Here is a 12,387-nt window from a genome sequence, read left to right on the forward strand (position 1 = left end):
TTAAAAGTTTCATACTCTAATATTTTACTATTTTTAGCCCATTTATTCCAAACAATATAGGAATAATATATTTTTGGTTTGTATAGTAAGGGTTGGTAATTGGCATGTGAATATTAAAAAGCAATACTATTTTATGTTAATGTTTAGAGTAACATGCTTAATTTATGAATAACCTAAAAATAAAATACTTTATAGTTCAAACGTAAAGTCAAAACGTATTACAAAATCTAAGTCATGGTAATCACCAACCTATGAATCATTACGATTGCTTATGTTTGCATATTTAGGCCAACTTTGATTTTCTATGATTCACAAATTGGTGTCAAACTATCTTGGATCAGTTAATAAATCTTCTACTAAATATAACATAAATAAGATAACAACTGAGTATTACTTATCTAAGAGCATTTCATCAGTTTATTTCAGTCATTGGATAGGCAAACTGTAATAGAGCGGATTTTTCATTTTAGAGGTGCAAATCTGCCTTCTAGAAGGATGAGTACACTTAACATCTTTTCATGGATTTGGATTTCTTTGTTTTGTGGTTAGTATTCATCAAATAAATCAATTAAACATTTTAGACTACCTTTTTGCAAAATACATTCATTATACAATACTATACTGCTCTTGTTATGAATAAAAAATATACAATTTGGTCAAATAAAAAGTTTTCCTTATATTAGTATCTATTAAATTAGCATGTAGGCCATATTCAAAACAAGTTATTGAGACACTAAGCGGAATACATTATATGCGGTGCGGACCATGATAATACTTACACGCTAGAATGTAACTGAAAATCTTTTAATAAAAAATAATTATGAACTATTTACATTTTTACAAAAAAATTTTAAGTAAATGGATTTAATGTCTCAAAAATTCTGAATAAAGCCATTTTGTCATAATAATGTCATTTTGAGAGGAAGGTAATGTCGAAGCCATAATTTCAGCGTTTGTGAAAATGTATTGTATTTTTTTTTAGTCTAGCAGCCGATGCTTTATTTTTCAAAAGACTGTTGAAGCCTATAGTACCATGAATACTAGAAAAATATCGGTATGGATCATAAACATAAACAAAAGACGTTTTTGGCCCGAATCCTATACTAATAGCATTGAACATATGTTTTGGCAGTTCCATTCAAGCAATGTTAAATAATGTTTATTTTCGGGCCAAAAACGTAATTTGTTCATGTTTATGATCTATACCGGTATTTTTCTAGTATTCGTGTGTAGTACCTTTGACTATCCAATAGTCAATGATAGTACCGTTTAGATTAACTGAACAGCTGTAAATATTCAAAATTTTGCAAAAAAACCCGAATTTAGACAAATTTTACAAAAATGTAATGTTAATAATTACAGGTGTTTTTTTTATTTAACCCAAATTACAAACATCGTAAGGCACTTGTTAAAGACAAAACAACCTCAACTATGGTGTCCTAGTATACAGGGTGAGTTTTAATTGTCCCCCCCCCACACCTTTTTCTACATTTTTTCAAATATCAATCCCAGACCACTTCCAAACATTGTTGGGTAGTAAGTACTTCATTTTGACAAGGTGGGCATTTCCGGCCGCCATCTTGGATCCGCCATATTGGATGCAAAATTTTTTTTTCAAAAGTAAAGTTTTTAAAAATCTTGATTCATTCTAAAGTTATGAGGGCTTTTCAAAACTTTATTTTTAGCCCATTTTAACATTGTGCATGTACAAACTAAGACCATAATCTCAAAATAGTGCTAGATAAAGATAAGTATACACTACCAGTAATTGTTGACCTATTTTCACTTGGTTATGACTGATGTATTTTTTTCGGCCGCCATCTTGGATCCGCCATTTTGAAATGTGATAAATTATTTTAAATATGAAGTGGGTGTTGTGACCCATCATTTCTAACTACTTTTTTAAGCTAAACTCAATGCCGCAATCCATTTTTTGTTATCAAGTTTTATTTATGAAATATTGCAATTTTTTTGTAAAAATGTCAATATTTAAAAATAAAAAATGAAAATGAAAAACGGATCATGGAATTAAGTTTAGCTTAAAAAAGTAGTTAGAAATGATGGGTCACAACACCCACTTCATATTTAAAATAATTTATCACATTTCAAAATGGCGGATCCAAGATGGCGGCCGAAAAAAATACATCAGTCATAACCAAGTGAAAATAGGTCAACAATTACTGGTAGTGTATACTTATCTTTATCTAGCACTATTTTGAGATTATGGTCTTAGTTTGTACATGCACAATGTTAAAATGGGCTAAAAATAAAGTTTTGAAAAGCCCTCATAACTTTAGAATGAATCAAGATTTTTAAAAACAGTTTGCGGCATTGTAATTAGGGTAAAAATGTAGTTCGAAATAATGGGTCACAACCCCACCTTTACATTTGAAAGAAAAATTTTGCATCCAATATGGCGGATCCAAGATGGCGGCCGGAAATGACCACCTTGTCAAAATGAAGTACTTACTACCCAACAATGTTTGGAAGTGGTCTGGGATTGATATTTGAAAAAATGTAGAAAATAGTTGGGGGGGGGACAATTAAAACTCACCCTGTATATCATAGTTACATTATGTTTATCATACTAATACTTTAACATTCACTTAGAAATTTTTTGTTTTAGAACTACTGTTCCGTGCCTTGTCTGGCATATTCAAGTGCCACAAGGCCATCAAAGATACCCCGGGTCTAGATGGACTCGAGAATGAAAATGATAAAACTAACTTTGAAATAAAACCAAGAAAGAGCCGGTGCTTTTACAAAAAATGTAAAAGAGGTCTTGCGGGTCTATCTGAAGAGTTCAAGTCAATGTTTAGTAAAAAGGATGAAAACAACTTCGTATCAGAAGACGATCCACTGGTTAAGGACGGTCTCCGTCGTGAAGATAAATTTGTTAATGGTGGAAATGTCAAAGTATCTTCTTACTACGACCAAAATGGGAAAATGGTCTTCCAGAGAGAGACTGTACTGCCACCACCTACCGTTAATGATATACGAAACAACAACAAAGATCTCAACAACCCTCCATTTTTTATCAAACCTCAAGAAGCTTCAACCTCCGATGGAATAAAAAACATTGATGATAAGATTGACGAAACTTTCGGTAAAATTTACGGAGTAGCAAAAGAACTAGAGGACTCGCAGAAAACCTTCATCGATGAACATATTAATAAAACATTTAAGGATATTAACGACATGGTCCTACCATCTGTTTTCTAAAGATTTGAATGGGGTTTTTACAATTGCTAGCTTAGTTTTACTGCTATCACTGTAATGTTGGGATATTTTCAACCGCGTAGAGAAGCAAGCCGATAGGTTGACTGCAAATATTGTAGAAATAAAAACACCGTTCAAAAGAGTATTGTTGTAACAATTTGGGTAACCTTTAATGCTTCTAGCGTTTTATTTTCAAAGGTCGGAGCTTAAAACAAATGGATTACAAACTAATTTTTCACCATTCTTAATTGGGGTATCATCGCAGGATAAAACTGCTTACCACATGCTTAATCAAATAGGATTTCATTGAGTACAACCACCTCTAAAAGGCGAGGCGAGACAAAAGTGGCAACGCCACAATTCGCTTTTATAAAGCATCTGTTGCAATCCTACTAATATTATAAAGAAGAAAGTTTGGATGTAGTATGGATGTTTGTCACAAGCAAACGCGAAAAATACTGGTCGGATTGGGGCGAAATTTGGGGTGATGATAGCTCTTATTTCCGATTAACATATAGGCATATTTTTATCTTAAAACTCCTTTCAGGGTTCGCCCCAGTGGAACTGGGGTTTTCCATGCTCCTAAGGGTATTCACATTAAAAAGGAATTAAATAATTTTGTCAGCTAATTCAACCAAACAAGTTGGTTATATGATATGCAATAGCATTTTACAGTTATAAGGTTTACCAACAGAGTGCAGCACTATTATATTTGTTGGAATTATGATTTGAAATAAGCAGCATCAAAAAGCTGTGATACACAATGTTAACTGTCAAAGTAGGATTGTTTACAGTAATGTTTATGTTTTTAATTTAATACATAATTTGTGATATTGTGTGAATGACTGAAATATACTTTTTATATTGTTTAGGTGCAGTGGTAGAACAGAATTACAATGGTATATGTGTAATACTATACTGTATATACTTTACTATATCTGTAATACTATAACACACCGTAAATATAAAGAACCAAATTATCTCAGGCCTTATCTAACCCCCATTGCAAACGCAAAGCTAGAGTATAACTGCAATAAGCATTTTATACTTACACGCCAACCCCGTACAAAGAACGGGTACTCTGCTAGTAAATTATAATGTATTTTTAAAGTTGTTGTCTAGCCTCCAGAATACTGTATTATACTTAATAGTATATTTCATTACTAGGGCCTAAAGTGACACTTTCGACCCGAGCTTAACGATCGAGGTTAAGCCGAGGTCTGAAAATGAGCGAGGGTTGAAAAGACAGTTTTTTCCGTTTGATGAACTCTATTTAACAATATGTTTCGACTCTTGTTTACCTTTTTAATGATATCTTGAAAATAATGTCATTATTACCAACTAACCCATAAAGCACATGTAAAATGTTTAAAAGTGTATATTCACGTAGGGAAACCCCCTGTGGTCCAATTTGTACCATTTCAGATTCGTACCTTCTCATGGTTGGTTACTATGACTTTTCTAAATTTCATGCAGATCGCTTCAGCTGTTCAGGAGGATTATTTACAAAACAAAAGCATGAGTGTAGTATAAGATTAAATCAATTTAAGTTCATTTTTACAGGTCACCGGCTGATTGTGATTGGCAATGAGTGATTATGAAACACAGCCTCTCTTAGAAGTTATAACTAGTGATTAGGTCCTTTAGGTGATTGGAATGTAAAACGGATTCATACATTTGTTTGTTATTGTTAGGTTAGCTTAGAGTAGTATGGCGAAAATATCGTTACTTGTTTTAAATTGGTTTACCGTACTCTTATGGTAAACACATATTTTCCGGACTAGTGACGTAATATGCTATTTAGATACTGAATTACATGTTTGACTTTACTTTTTTTGTAAAAGCTCAGCTTCGTCTGAAGTTATAAGCTATAACGTTTAACTATCGATCTAATGAGACCGACTCTCCATCCCCATGTTTAAATTGTTGCCAGGTCCGAGCCCGTCAGTGCGCGCGGATACACAGACTCTTTGACCAACTCAAAGTGATAGGACGGTTTATTAATTAGTTATAGCTTTCTTCAGATCACCTAAGCTATTTCTGTAACTAAAACCATGGGGGAAATGGAAGTTTATACTTTAGTTCAACTATGTTATGTTTTATTAAAGAAATAGGCTACAACTTCCAAATGGATATGATATCTACTTCAGTATCCATCCAACAGCAAAAAACCTATGAAAAAGCTGCAAAGTTATTGGTATAACCTTAATAAATTGCTATTTCGCTAAAATTATGGCTACAGGTTTATTGAGTGAACACTTAATTTTACTTATTATCCATCAAGACAGTGAGTATAACCTAGAATAAAATTTATCTGTAGTTGTTTAAAGAATCATACATAGGCTAAATATACTAATAAACCAACTGTCGTGACATGATTTGTCAGGTTAGATAGTTTTCATGAGCTATTTCAAGTATTTAATTTTAAAGCTTTCTTTTCAAAGCTTTAAGTAGACGAAATCTAAAGCAGGATTTCTCTTCAAACTGATCCTATTCTGCATATAAATAATACTATAGTATTGCTACAACGAACACTTATGGTATTCTACCAGAATAAGAAATATTATTGCTAATATCTAGCACTAAAAGTTCTTAGACATGGATATATTTTATTCATGAATGAGCTAGACTACATATAGAATGCACATCTTAATCATCAGTACACAAAGTAGTATACATGGGGCTTAATTGTGTTAACTGACAATAAAATGGGTATCAATTGTTAGGCCTTATCCTAATCCTATAACCCAACATTATGCTACCCGAAAGGTGTTTGTATAACCAAAACGTATTTGACTGATTCTCTAATTTAAATTGAAAATACATTTCTATGACCACGAAAATTGAATTTAGTTAAAATTTCTTGTTCCAAGATTTAAATCATACGTCTTTACAAACCTAATTCTATTTATGGATATCGCTTAAGGAAATCAGTATTATTTATTGCCAGGAGTACAGGTTAATAACTTATTAACATGATTATAAAACGCTATTTACTTTAACATTTAAAATAATACTATGTATTCTTTATAAAATAACTTATGCGACGTTTTATATATAACATAGATTTAAAACATTAAAAAGGCTTCAAAGGTGCTTTGGAGTTACATTTGTGTAGTTATCTGAAGTTATCTGAAATACAAATAAAGATATTAGTCATAAGATTGATCTTAAAAATACATTAAATATCTAGAAAACAACAATTATTTTAAATGCGTATAGTCTTAAAAAATATTTTTTAATCTATAGTACACCGAATGATGTGTTGAGAATGAGTCAGATAAATGATTGGATGAATTAATGATTCCTAAATGGGTATTCAACTTCATTAATAACTGAACTGTACCAACCTGTTAAGTTTAACAGTACTATTACTATCCACAGCTATTTAGATACGATGTTTGAAAATATAATCAGTTATAAGCCAATGATACGTTGCTGGCATAAACGTGGCTAACAGATAAGCAGGACAAAATATAATTAGATATTAACTTATTGAAATCCTAGTTTCACATGGTTATGACATTTTGTAGCTGTCGTCATCTGATCACACTACTAAAAGGAGTCAAACAGATGAGGAAGCAATTATTTGGAATGATATTGCAATATATATTACTCAATAGAAAATATGAAAGCATTAAAAATCCTTTTTTAAACCCTTTACAACTTTCCTAAGGATTGGAAAGCAGTTACTATTGGGTTTTGTTTACAATTGTTTGTACATAGAGTAGGTTTTAATGTGTATTTTTTACAACAAAGCGTTTAATGCGTCTGGCTTTTAATTAAATTGGTTAAGTTATGTCTAAATTATTCTTATAATACAGCCTCCCACTATCTTTACTATGTAGAGTATCTTAAAACAATACATTGACGTTGTTATCATTGGAAAAATGTGTTAGTCTTAAATCTCGTTACTTGAATGATGCAATATAATTCCCAAAACAAATTGTAAATAAGAATGAAAGTGAAACGTACCTTGATACAGCATTATTTATCCAATATTAATTGTTATTCTTCTTTTTCCAATTTGTTTTAAAATCCAGGATTTTATAATTCTCAAGTAAGTTAAAATCTTATTTTTAAAACTATTGAGATCAAACATTTTAGGAAAGGTCTAAAACAGAAAAAAGTGAAAGAAGAATAATAATACACATGAAAACTAATGATAGTCTTATCGTTTATATAAGGTAATTTAATGATACATCACCAATGTTTTATCTGCTGAAGACCCTCAAGATAAGGTTTATCAGTTAAATAGAGTGTAAACGATAAATAACCGTTGAGGTTACTTAATGCTATAAGAGGGGTTAAGCAATAATAGTTCAATAGTTAAGCACACCATTGAAAGTCTGTTACATCGAATTTTAACGATTTTCCTAATTTTACGAAACTGCTTGCTTTGTTGCAAACTAACTTTTACAAAAATTTGTTAATTTAGTTTTACGTTTATATTTGAATTAATTACAATGTCCGTAAAGACTAATGCAGGTAAAAACAACTTTTCGGAAAATAATTGACAGGTAATTAGTTGATAAGTAAAATGAAACTTCATGCTTTGCAGTATTTGAAAAAGAAAGCCAATAAAACAAAATCATTAATAGCTGGGACCCTTACCTTCAGTTAATCAATTTCAAACGTCGAGCTCGTAGTCGATATGAAGTTGATCAGAAATAGGAATATCCAAGTCAGCTCTCTCACAAAACCTCTTGCCAATATAAAATATCAAATAAAGAAGCACATAGTCTCTTCCCACAAAATCACTCACGGTAAACTTCATAGTCTTCCACTGACGAAGCACTAAAAAACAGGCAAGATAAAATTTATTTATTTTAAAACCTATTTTACATTTTCCATAAATTGAAAATCTGGTAAATGTTCTGTTATATAAATTAATTCTATTGTATAAATTCATTGGGTGGGAGCAGGCTGGTTTGATGGAAGAGCGAGGGACTTAATTAGTTCCTCTAGGTTCCGGTTTCAAATCCCACATACCGCAAATCGATTTGATCTAAGAAATACTCGTACAATGCCGAAATGCTCATTCTGAAATAATGTGAAACCCGATTTTAAGCTAGAGTCTACGTCCTAGGATGTGGAAATTGGACAAAAATATGTCTATTAACTGAAACTAGCATTAAAAATGATTCAATGAGAGGCTCATTTTAATATAAAGTACATTAAATAAGCTATAGATACTACTTAAAAAGCCAACAGAGTTGCGAAGTCAACCGTTTATAAACAATGACTTCTGGGTATAAAAAAAAACACGATTTGATTTCTATACTCCTTTACTCTTTAGGCAGGTAAAAGCTTCGTATATTAAACTTTTATATTATTTTAACTTTTCTCCTATATCGTTTTATGATCACTTTTAATACAACTTTCAACTTTATTCATGTGTCATAATTTGAAGAAAAAAAACATATTAATACTGGTGTGAAAAACTATTTAAGCTACATAGTTCCCTTAAAAATTAGTTTTAGGTTAACTAAACTTTGTCCAACTCTCATTTATTTTTCGCCATATTAAGTACTGTGGTTTAGTTAATTATTTATAACATACATTAATTTTTTTTTACTCTGTTGACGGCCCTCTTTGGTAAAATAAAGCACTAAATTGTTAAAAAATTAAATTAGTTTCCACATAAACTTACCAATCCTCTAAATAAATATGTATCAATTCAAAGTTGTCATACGAATGACTTTTTATAACCAAACCTTTCAACAACAAGGATGTGACGAGTCTTAAAAGTGTCTTATCAGTAAATCTAATAATTTAGCTCTATTTATATAGCATGTTTTATCTGACAAATGCGTTTTTGTAATAATGATAGGCTATCTATTAATATAGGAGAACGATACTACGTATTTTTTTGGATTTATTCAGCGGAACGATAGAAAAATGGTTTTGAGAACCAATTTTTACTATTCGTCAATCCTAGTTTCCAATCGCACTCACAAGGCAAAATGGGAAGTTCTCAGTCTAACGAGGAGTATGTCAGAGACTGTGAGTAAATTTAGCTTGAATAAACCATAGTTATCTTAATAAATACGTTAGTTTGTAATAAGCCTATTCCGTTAACGTAAATTACATTTTAAATTTATTCATAAATTACAAAATATAATAAAAAATACAGCAAAAACAAATTTCAGCAATTTTTACTATTTCTTTACTTACCATTATTATCTATGATACAATTTCGTAACGAATTTAAACTACGCTCAAATTATTTTTAATAGCCAGAATACTAAATCGTGTTTGGTTACTGGTGTCTTTACTAAACCTTCAAAAATTATTAATAGCTTTTTCGACATGTTGCATTAAAAAACTGTCTTCAAATAAAATTATTAACTACTTTTTGTACTGATAATGGTCTGGGTTTTTTTCTGGCAACCAACATATCGAGCCCTTTTCAACTTAACACACTTTTGGCTAAATCTTAATAGTGATGGGTGAATACTCGCTGTAGCCGGATAACGTGGCTGGTGAGTCATCGCTGTTTTCAATATGTGTCACTTATAAATGAGAGTATCTTGGGAAGGATATACTTTAATACTTTTCATTGAAATGGTGACCATACAAAGTAGGTATTTTAAGCCAAATAGATTCATTCGCCTATTGGGTCTGATGATGATTCGAGTGTCCTATCGAAATCGATCACCATTTACCATCTTTTGTATATTTACCGTCTTGTGAGTAACAGTATGAGCGTAAATATATGTTTTAAGTGTTATAAGACGTATCTTTATTTACTTTCCGTTTAAGCCAAGTATTAATGGAGATAAGTGTAGGGTGATTGGCGCGATCTTGTAGTCTTGTTAGTGACTAAGACCGATATATTCCTTAGACATAGATCTTAATTAATAGCCCATACAGCTAATGGCAACTAAGGGACCTATAGTTTATAGTGTAATGCAACACATTCTTATTTTGTACTTTAGTGATTGGCCAATTCCGAAAAATACAGTTCAATACAAGTTTCTTTACAGTTCTCTCTTCCTACTTGCCGATCTCATCCTTACATGGGTCGTAGAGTATACCTGGAGACGAAAGTAGTTACTTTTGGTGATAAAAGTTTCAATTATACTTCTTTATAACATTAAAAGCTGGATAGCGGAATTGTATATAAGATCTTATAATCTCCTGGTAATTATAAGATTTTAATTTCGTGCCGAAAATAAAGGTAAGAAGTTTTTTAATGGTTTGAAATTGAAATTAGGTGTGCTTTATCGTCGAATTTGAATAAATGACCCCGGTTGTAAAATATCATCTTAGTCGGTAACAAAGCTACAATCTCATTAGTTCAAACCTACTTTACCTACTATATTAAGAACCCTCTTTGTAGGTATTGTAGAAATCTAAACAAATCACGAGCATTTATTGAATTGTAAGTAAAATTCCACGTTAGAAATAACGAGTTATATGGATTCTTTTAATATGCGTTTCCTGCCAGCCATATTCCCTTATGACCTTTTGTATCAATTATCAGCCGCTACCAAGAAGTTCGAGACGGATCGTTCTCAGCTGATGGCCCTGAGAGCGGCAAAGGCAGTTAAAGGTCCCCAGGATCCCTTTGGACTCAACTACAGCTACATTCGCTGGTTACCCGGTAAATACGACCCTGCGCCCCCTGTACCACACTTCATCAACCCCGCCCTCTACCGCGTGGACAGGGAGTACTCCAACAAGCCTCCGTACATGCTCGCCTACGACCGGAGACTCTTCAGGAGAATGCCTAATGTTTTTATAACGGATGCGGACTACTCGACGACCACTTACACGTAAGTAGTTTTACTAAAATTGACATTTGGGGCAAAAACACACCAAGATTTCCCTTTTTACCGCTACGTTTTAAAGTGAAAATATAGTTGGTACAAATATTCATATGGCTAGGATTATAGTTGGGTAGTAAAAGTAGTAAAATAAGTTGGTACTTTTTCACTTTATCAGTTGCAACAGATAAGAGATGCTAATTTAACTTAGGAAATATTATATTTATTGCAACATTTTGAATGTTTTAAAAATTCCTGGGCTATGAAAAAGACTATGCAATTTTTGAGAATCGTTTGTTTATTGTTAACGCTTTTTTAATTCAGCTGTATAAATGTGGAAACTCAATAACTAAATATAACTTAAGTAGGTTTATCTAGTAACAACATTGTTTTTATTTTAATATATTACTATACAAGTAACTTGTAAAACACATAGATTAACTTAGAACCATTACATATTAAATACTAGAATATTTTATGTAAATGCACTTTTACTTGGATAAAAACCATTTCGGAGTACTTTTGGTTTGGATTAAACATTCCATCTTTTAAAGCATTTTTTTTTTCATTTTTATTGACTGTTTTAAGTTCAGAATAGTACAAATATAAAATATTTGAGGATCATTGTGATTGCGAGTACTAGTAAAATTATTAAATTAACCAAATTTACATTTAGATAAACTCAAACCATACGCCAAATAAAGCCACTTTTATCTCGATTTGTGGTGCAGCCCTCCAGATCCTTCTCTCGCCCACATCGACCCAGACCGGACACCTGGAGACTTTGACTCGTTCAACAGATGTAGGAGGTCGTACATGACAGGTCAGAACCCATGGGGCGAAGACACTGCCCCCATCAACCTACCCACACCCAAGCACGAGGACCCGGACCCTCACAAAGTCCACATCCTCGACGAATACGGACTGTTTCGACCTAGGAGGCCTGAGCCATACTACAATCAACCTTATTTCCCCTGATTCAGCCGGGTTCCATCCAAGTATCGTTGTTGTATGTGGTAACACAATGTACTACATACCAATATGTATCAAGTGTATATGTAACACCTTGACATTTGTAAATATTAAATAAGTTGCTTCTTAACTTTTTTAACCTGTGTATATGAACGGAAGAAAACTTAATTTAAGCATCAATTAAGTTTTAAGACACTTTTTCATCCGTGAACAAATGACTAATAACGTAGCCATAGTATGATACAATTGCAGTATATTTATTGTAAACAGTGTTACGGGTATTCGTAAGGGTTTCAACAGTTATCTTGGTACCTTATTTCTCCACCATACAGATCGATTTATGCGTGTAACAATATACGAATCAACGGCAACAAAACAAACGTTACTAATTGGCGGCATACTTGCCTGGTTTACTGCATGGCTT

General features: G+C 32.1%; 2 protein-coding genes and 1 long non-coding RNA gene across 3 annotated transcripts; 2 read left to right on the top strand and 1 right to left on the bottom strand.

Annotated features, from left to right (window-relative positions):
• The first annotated feature begins 399 nt into the window (after positions 1 to 399).
• Positions 400 to 3,362, top strand: LOC128983123 (uncharacterized). Its single transcript, XM_054402290.1, has 2 exons — positions 400 to 544; positions 2,627 to 3,362. The coding sequence occupies exons 1-2, from the start codon at positions 496 to 498 to the stop codon at positions 3,220 to 3,222; spliced, it is 645 nt and encodes a 214-aa protein (XP_054258265.1). The 5' UTR covers positions 400 to 495; the 3' UTR covers positions 3,223 to 3,362.
• Positions 3,363 to 6,197: 2,835 nt separating this feature from the next.
• Positions 6,198 to 8,964, bottom strand: LOC128990499 (uncharacterized). Its single transcript, XR_008490536.1, has 4 exons — positions 8,873 to 8,964; positions 7,834 to 8,016; positions 7,195 to 7,333; positions 6,198 to 6,351 (listed from the first exon to the last, which is right to left on the bottom strand). It is a non-coding gene; the product is annotated as an uncharacterized LOC128990499 (long non-coding RNA).
• A 157-nt stretch (positions 8,965 to 9,121) lies between these two features.
• LOC128983615 (uncharacterized) lies at positions 9,122 to 12,093 on the top strand. The gene is made up of 3 exons (XM_054402973.1): positions 9,122 to 9,225; positions 10,709 to 11,000; positions 11,723 to 12,093. Exons 1-3 carry the CDS (start codon positions 9,186 to 9,188, stop codon positions 11,967 to 11,969), a joined length of 579 nt encoding a protein of 192 aa, XP_054258948.1. The 5' UTR covers positions 9,122 to 9,185; the 3' UTR covers positions 11,970 to 12,093.
• The last annotated feature ends 294 nt before the right edge of the window (positions 12,094 to 12,387 follow it).

This window comes from Macrosteles quadrilineatus, unplaced genomic scaffold (genome assembly GCF_028750875.1).
Source record: "Macrosteles quadrilineatus isolate MER2022 unplaced genomic scaffold, UCM_ALF_1.0 Scaffold_1__1_contigs__length_201487025, whole genome shotgun sequence".
NCBI classification, from domain to species: Eukaryota; Metazoa; Arthropoda; class Insecta; order Hemiptera; family Cicadellidae; genus Macrosteles; species Macrosteles quadrilineatus.

What these genes read in the sequence shown, in the direction of transcription:
- LOC128983123 (XM_054402290.1), top strand. Translation starts at nt 496, where the DNA reads ATGAGTACACTTAACATCTTTTCATGGATTTGGATTTCTTTGTTTTGT. An exon ending in TTGGATTTCTTTGTTTTGTG is followed by an intron (nt 545 to 2,626) that starts GTTAGTATTCAT and finishes TTTTTGTTTTAG; the next exon opens with AACTACTGTTCCGTGCCTTG.
- LOC128983615 (XM_054402973.1), top strand. Translation starts at nt 9,186, where the DNA reads ATGGGAAGTTCTCAGTCTAACGAGGAGTATGTCAGAGACT. An exon ending in CGAGGAGTATGTCAGAGACT is followed by an intron (nt 9,226 to 10,708) that starts GTGAGTAAATTT and finishes ATCAATTATCAG; the next exon opens with CCGCTACCAAGAAGTTCGAG. An exon ending in TACTCGACGACCACTTACAC is followed by an intron (nt 11,001 to 11,722) that starts GTAAGTAGTTTT and finishes TTTGTGGTGCAG; the next exon opens with CCCTCCAGATCCTTCTCTCG.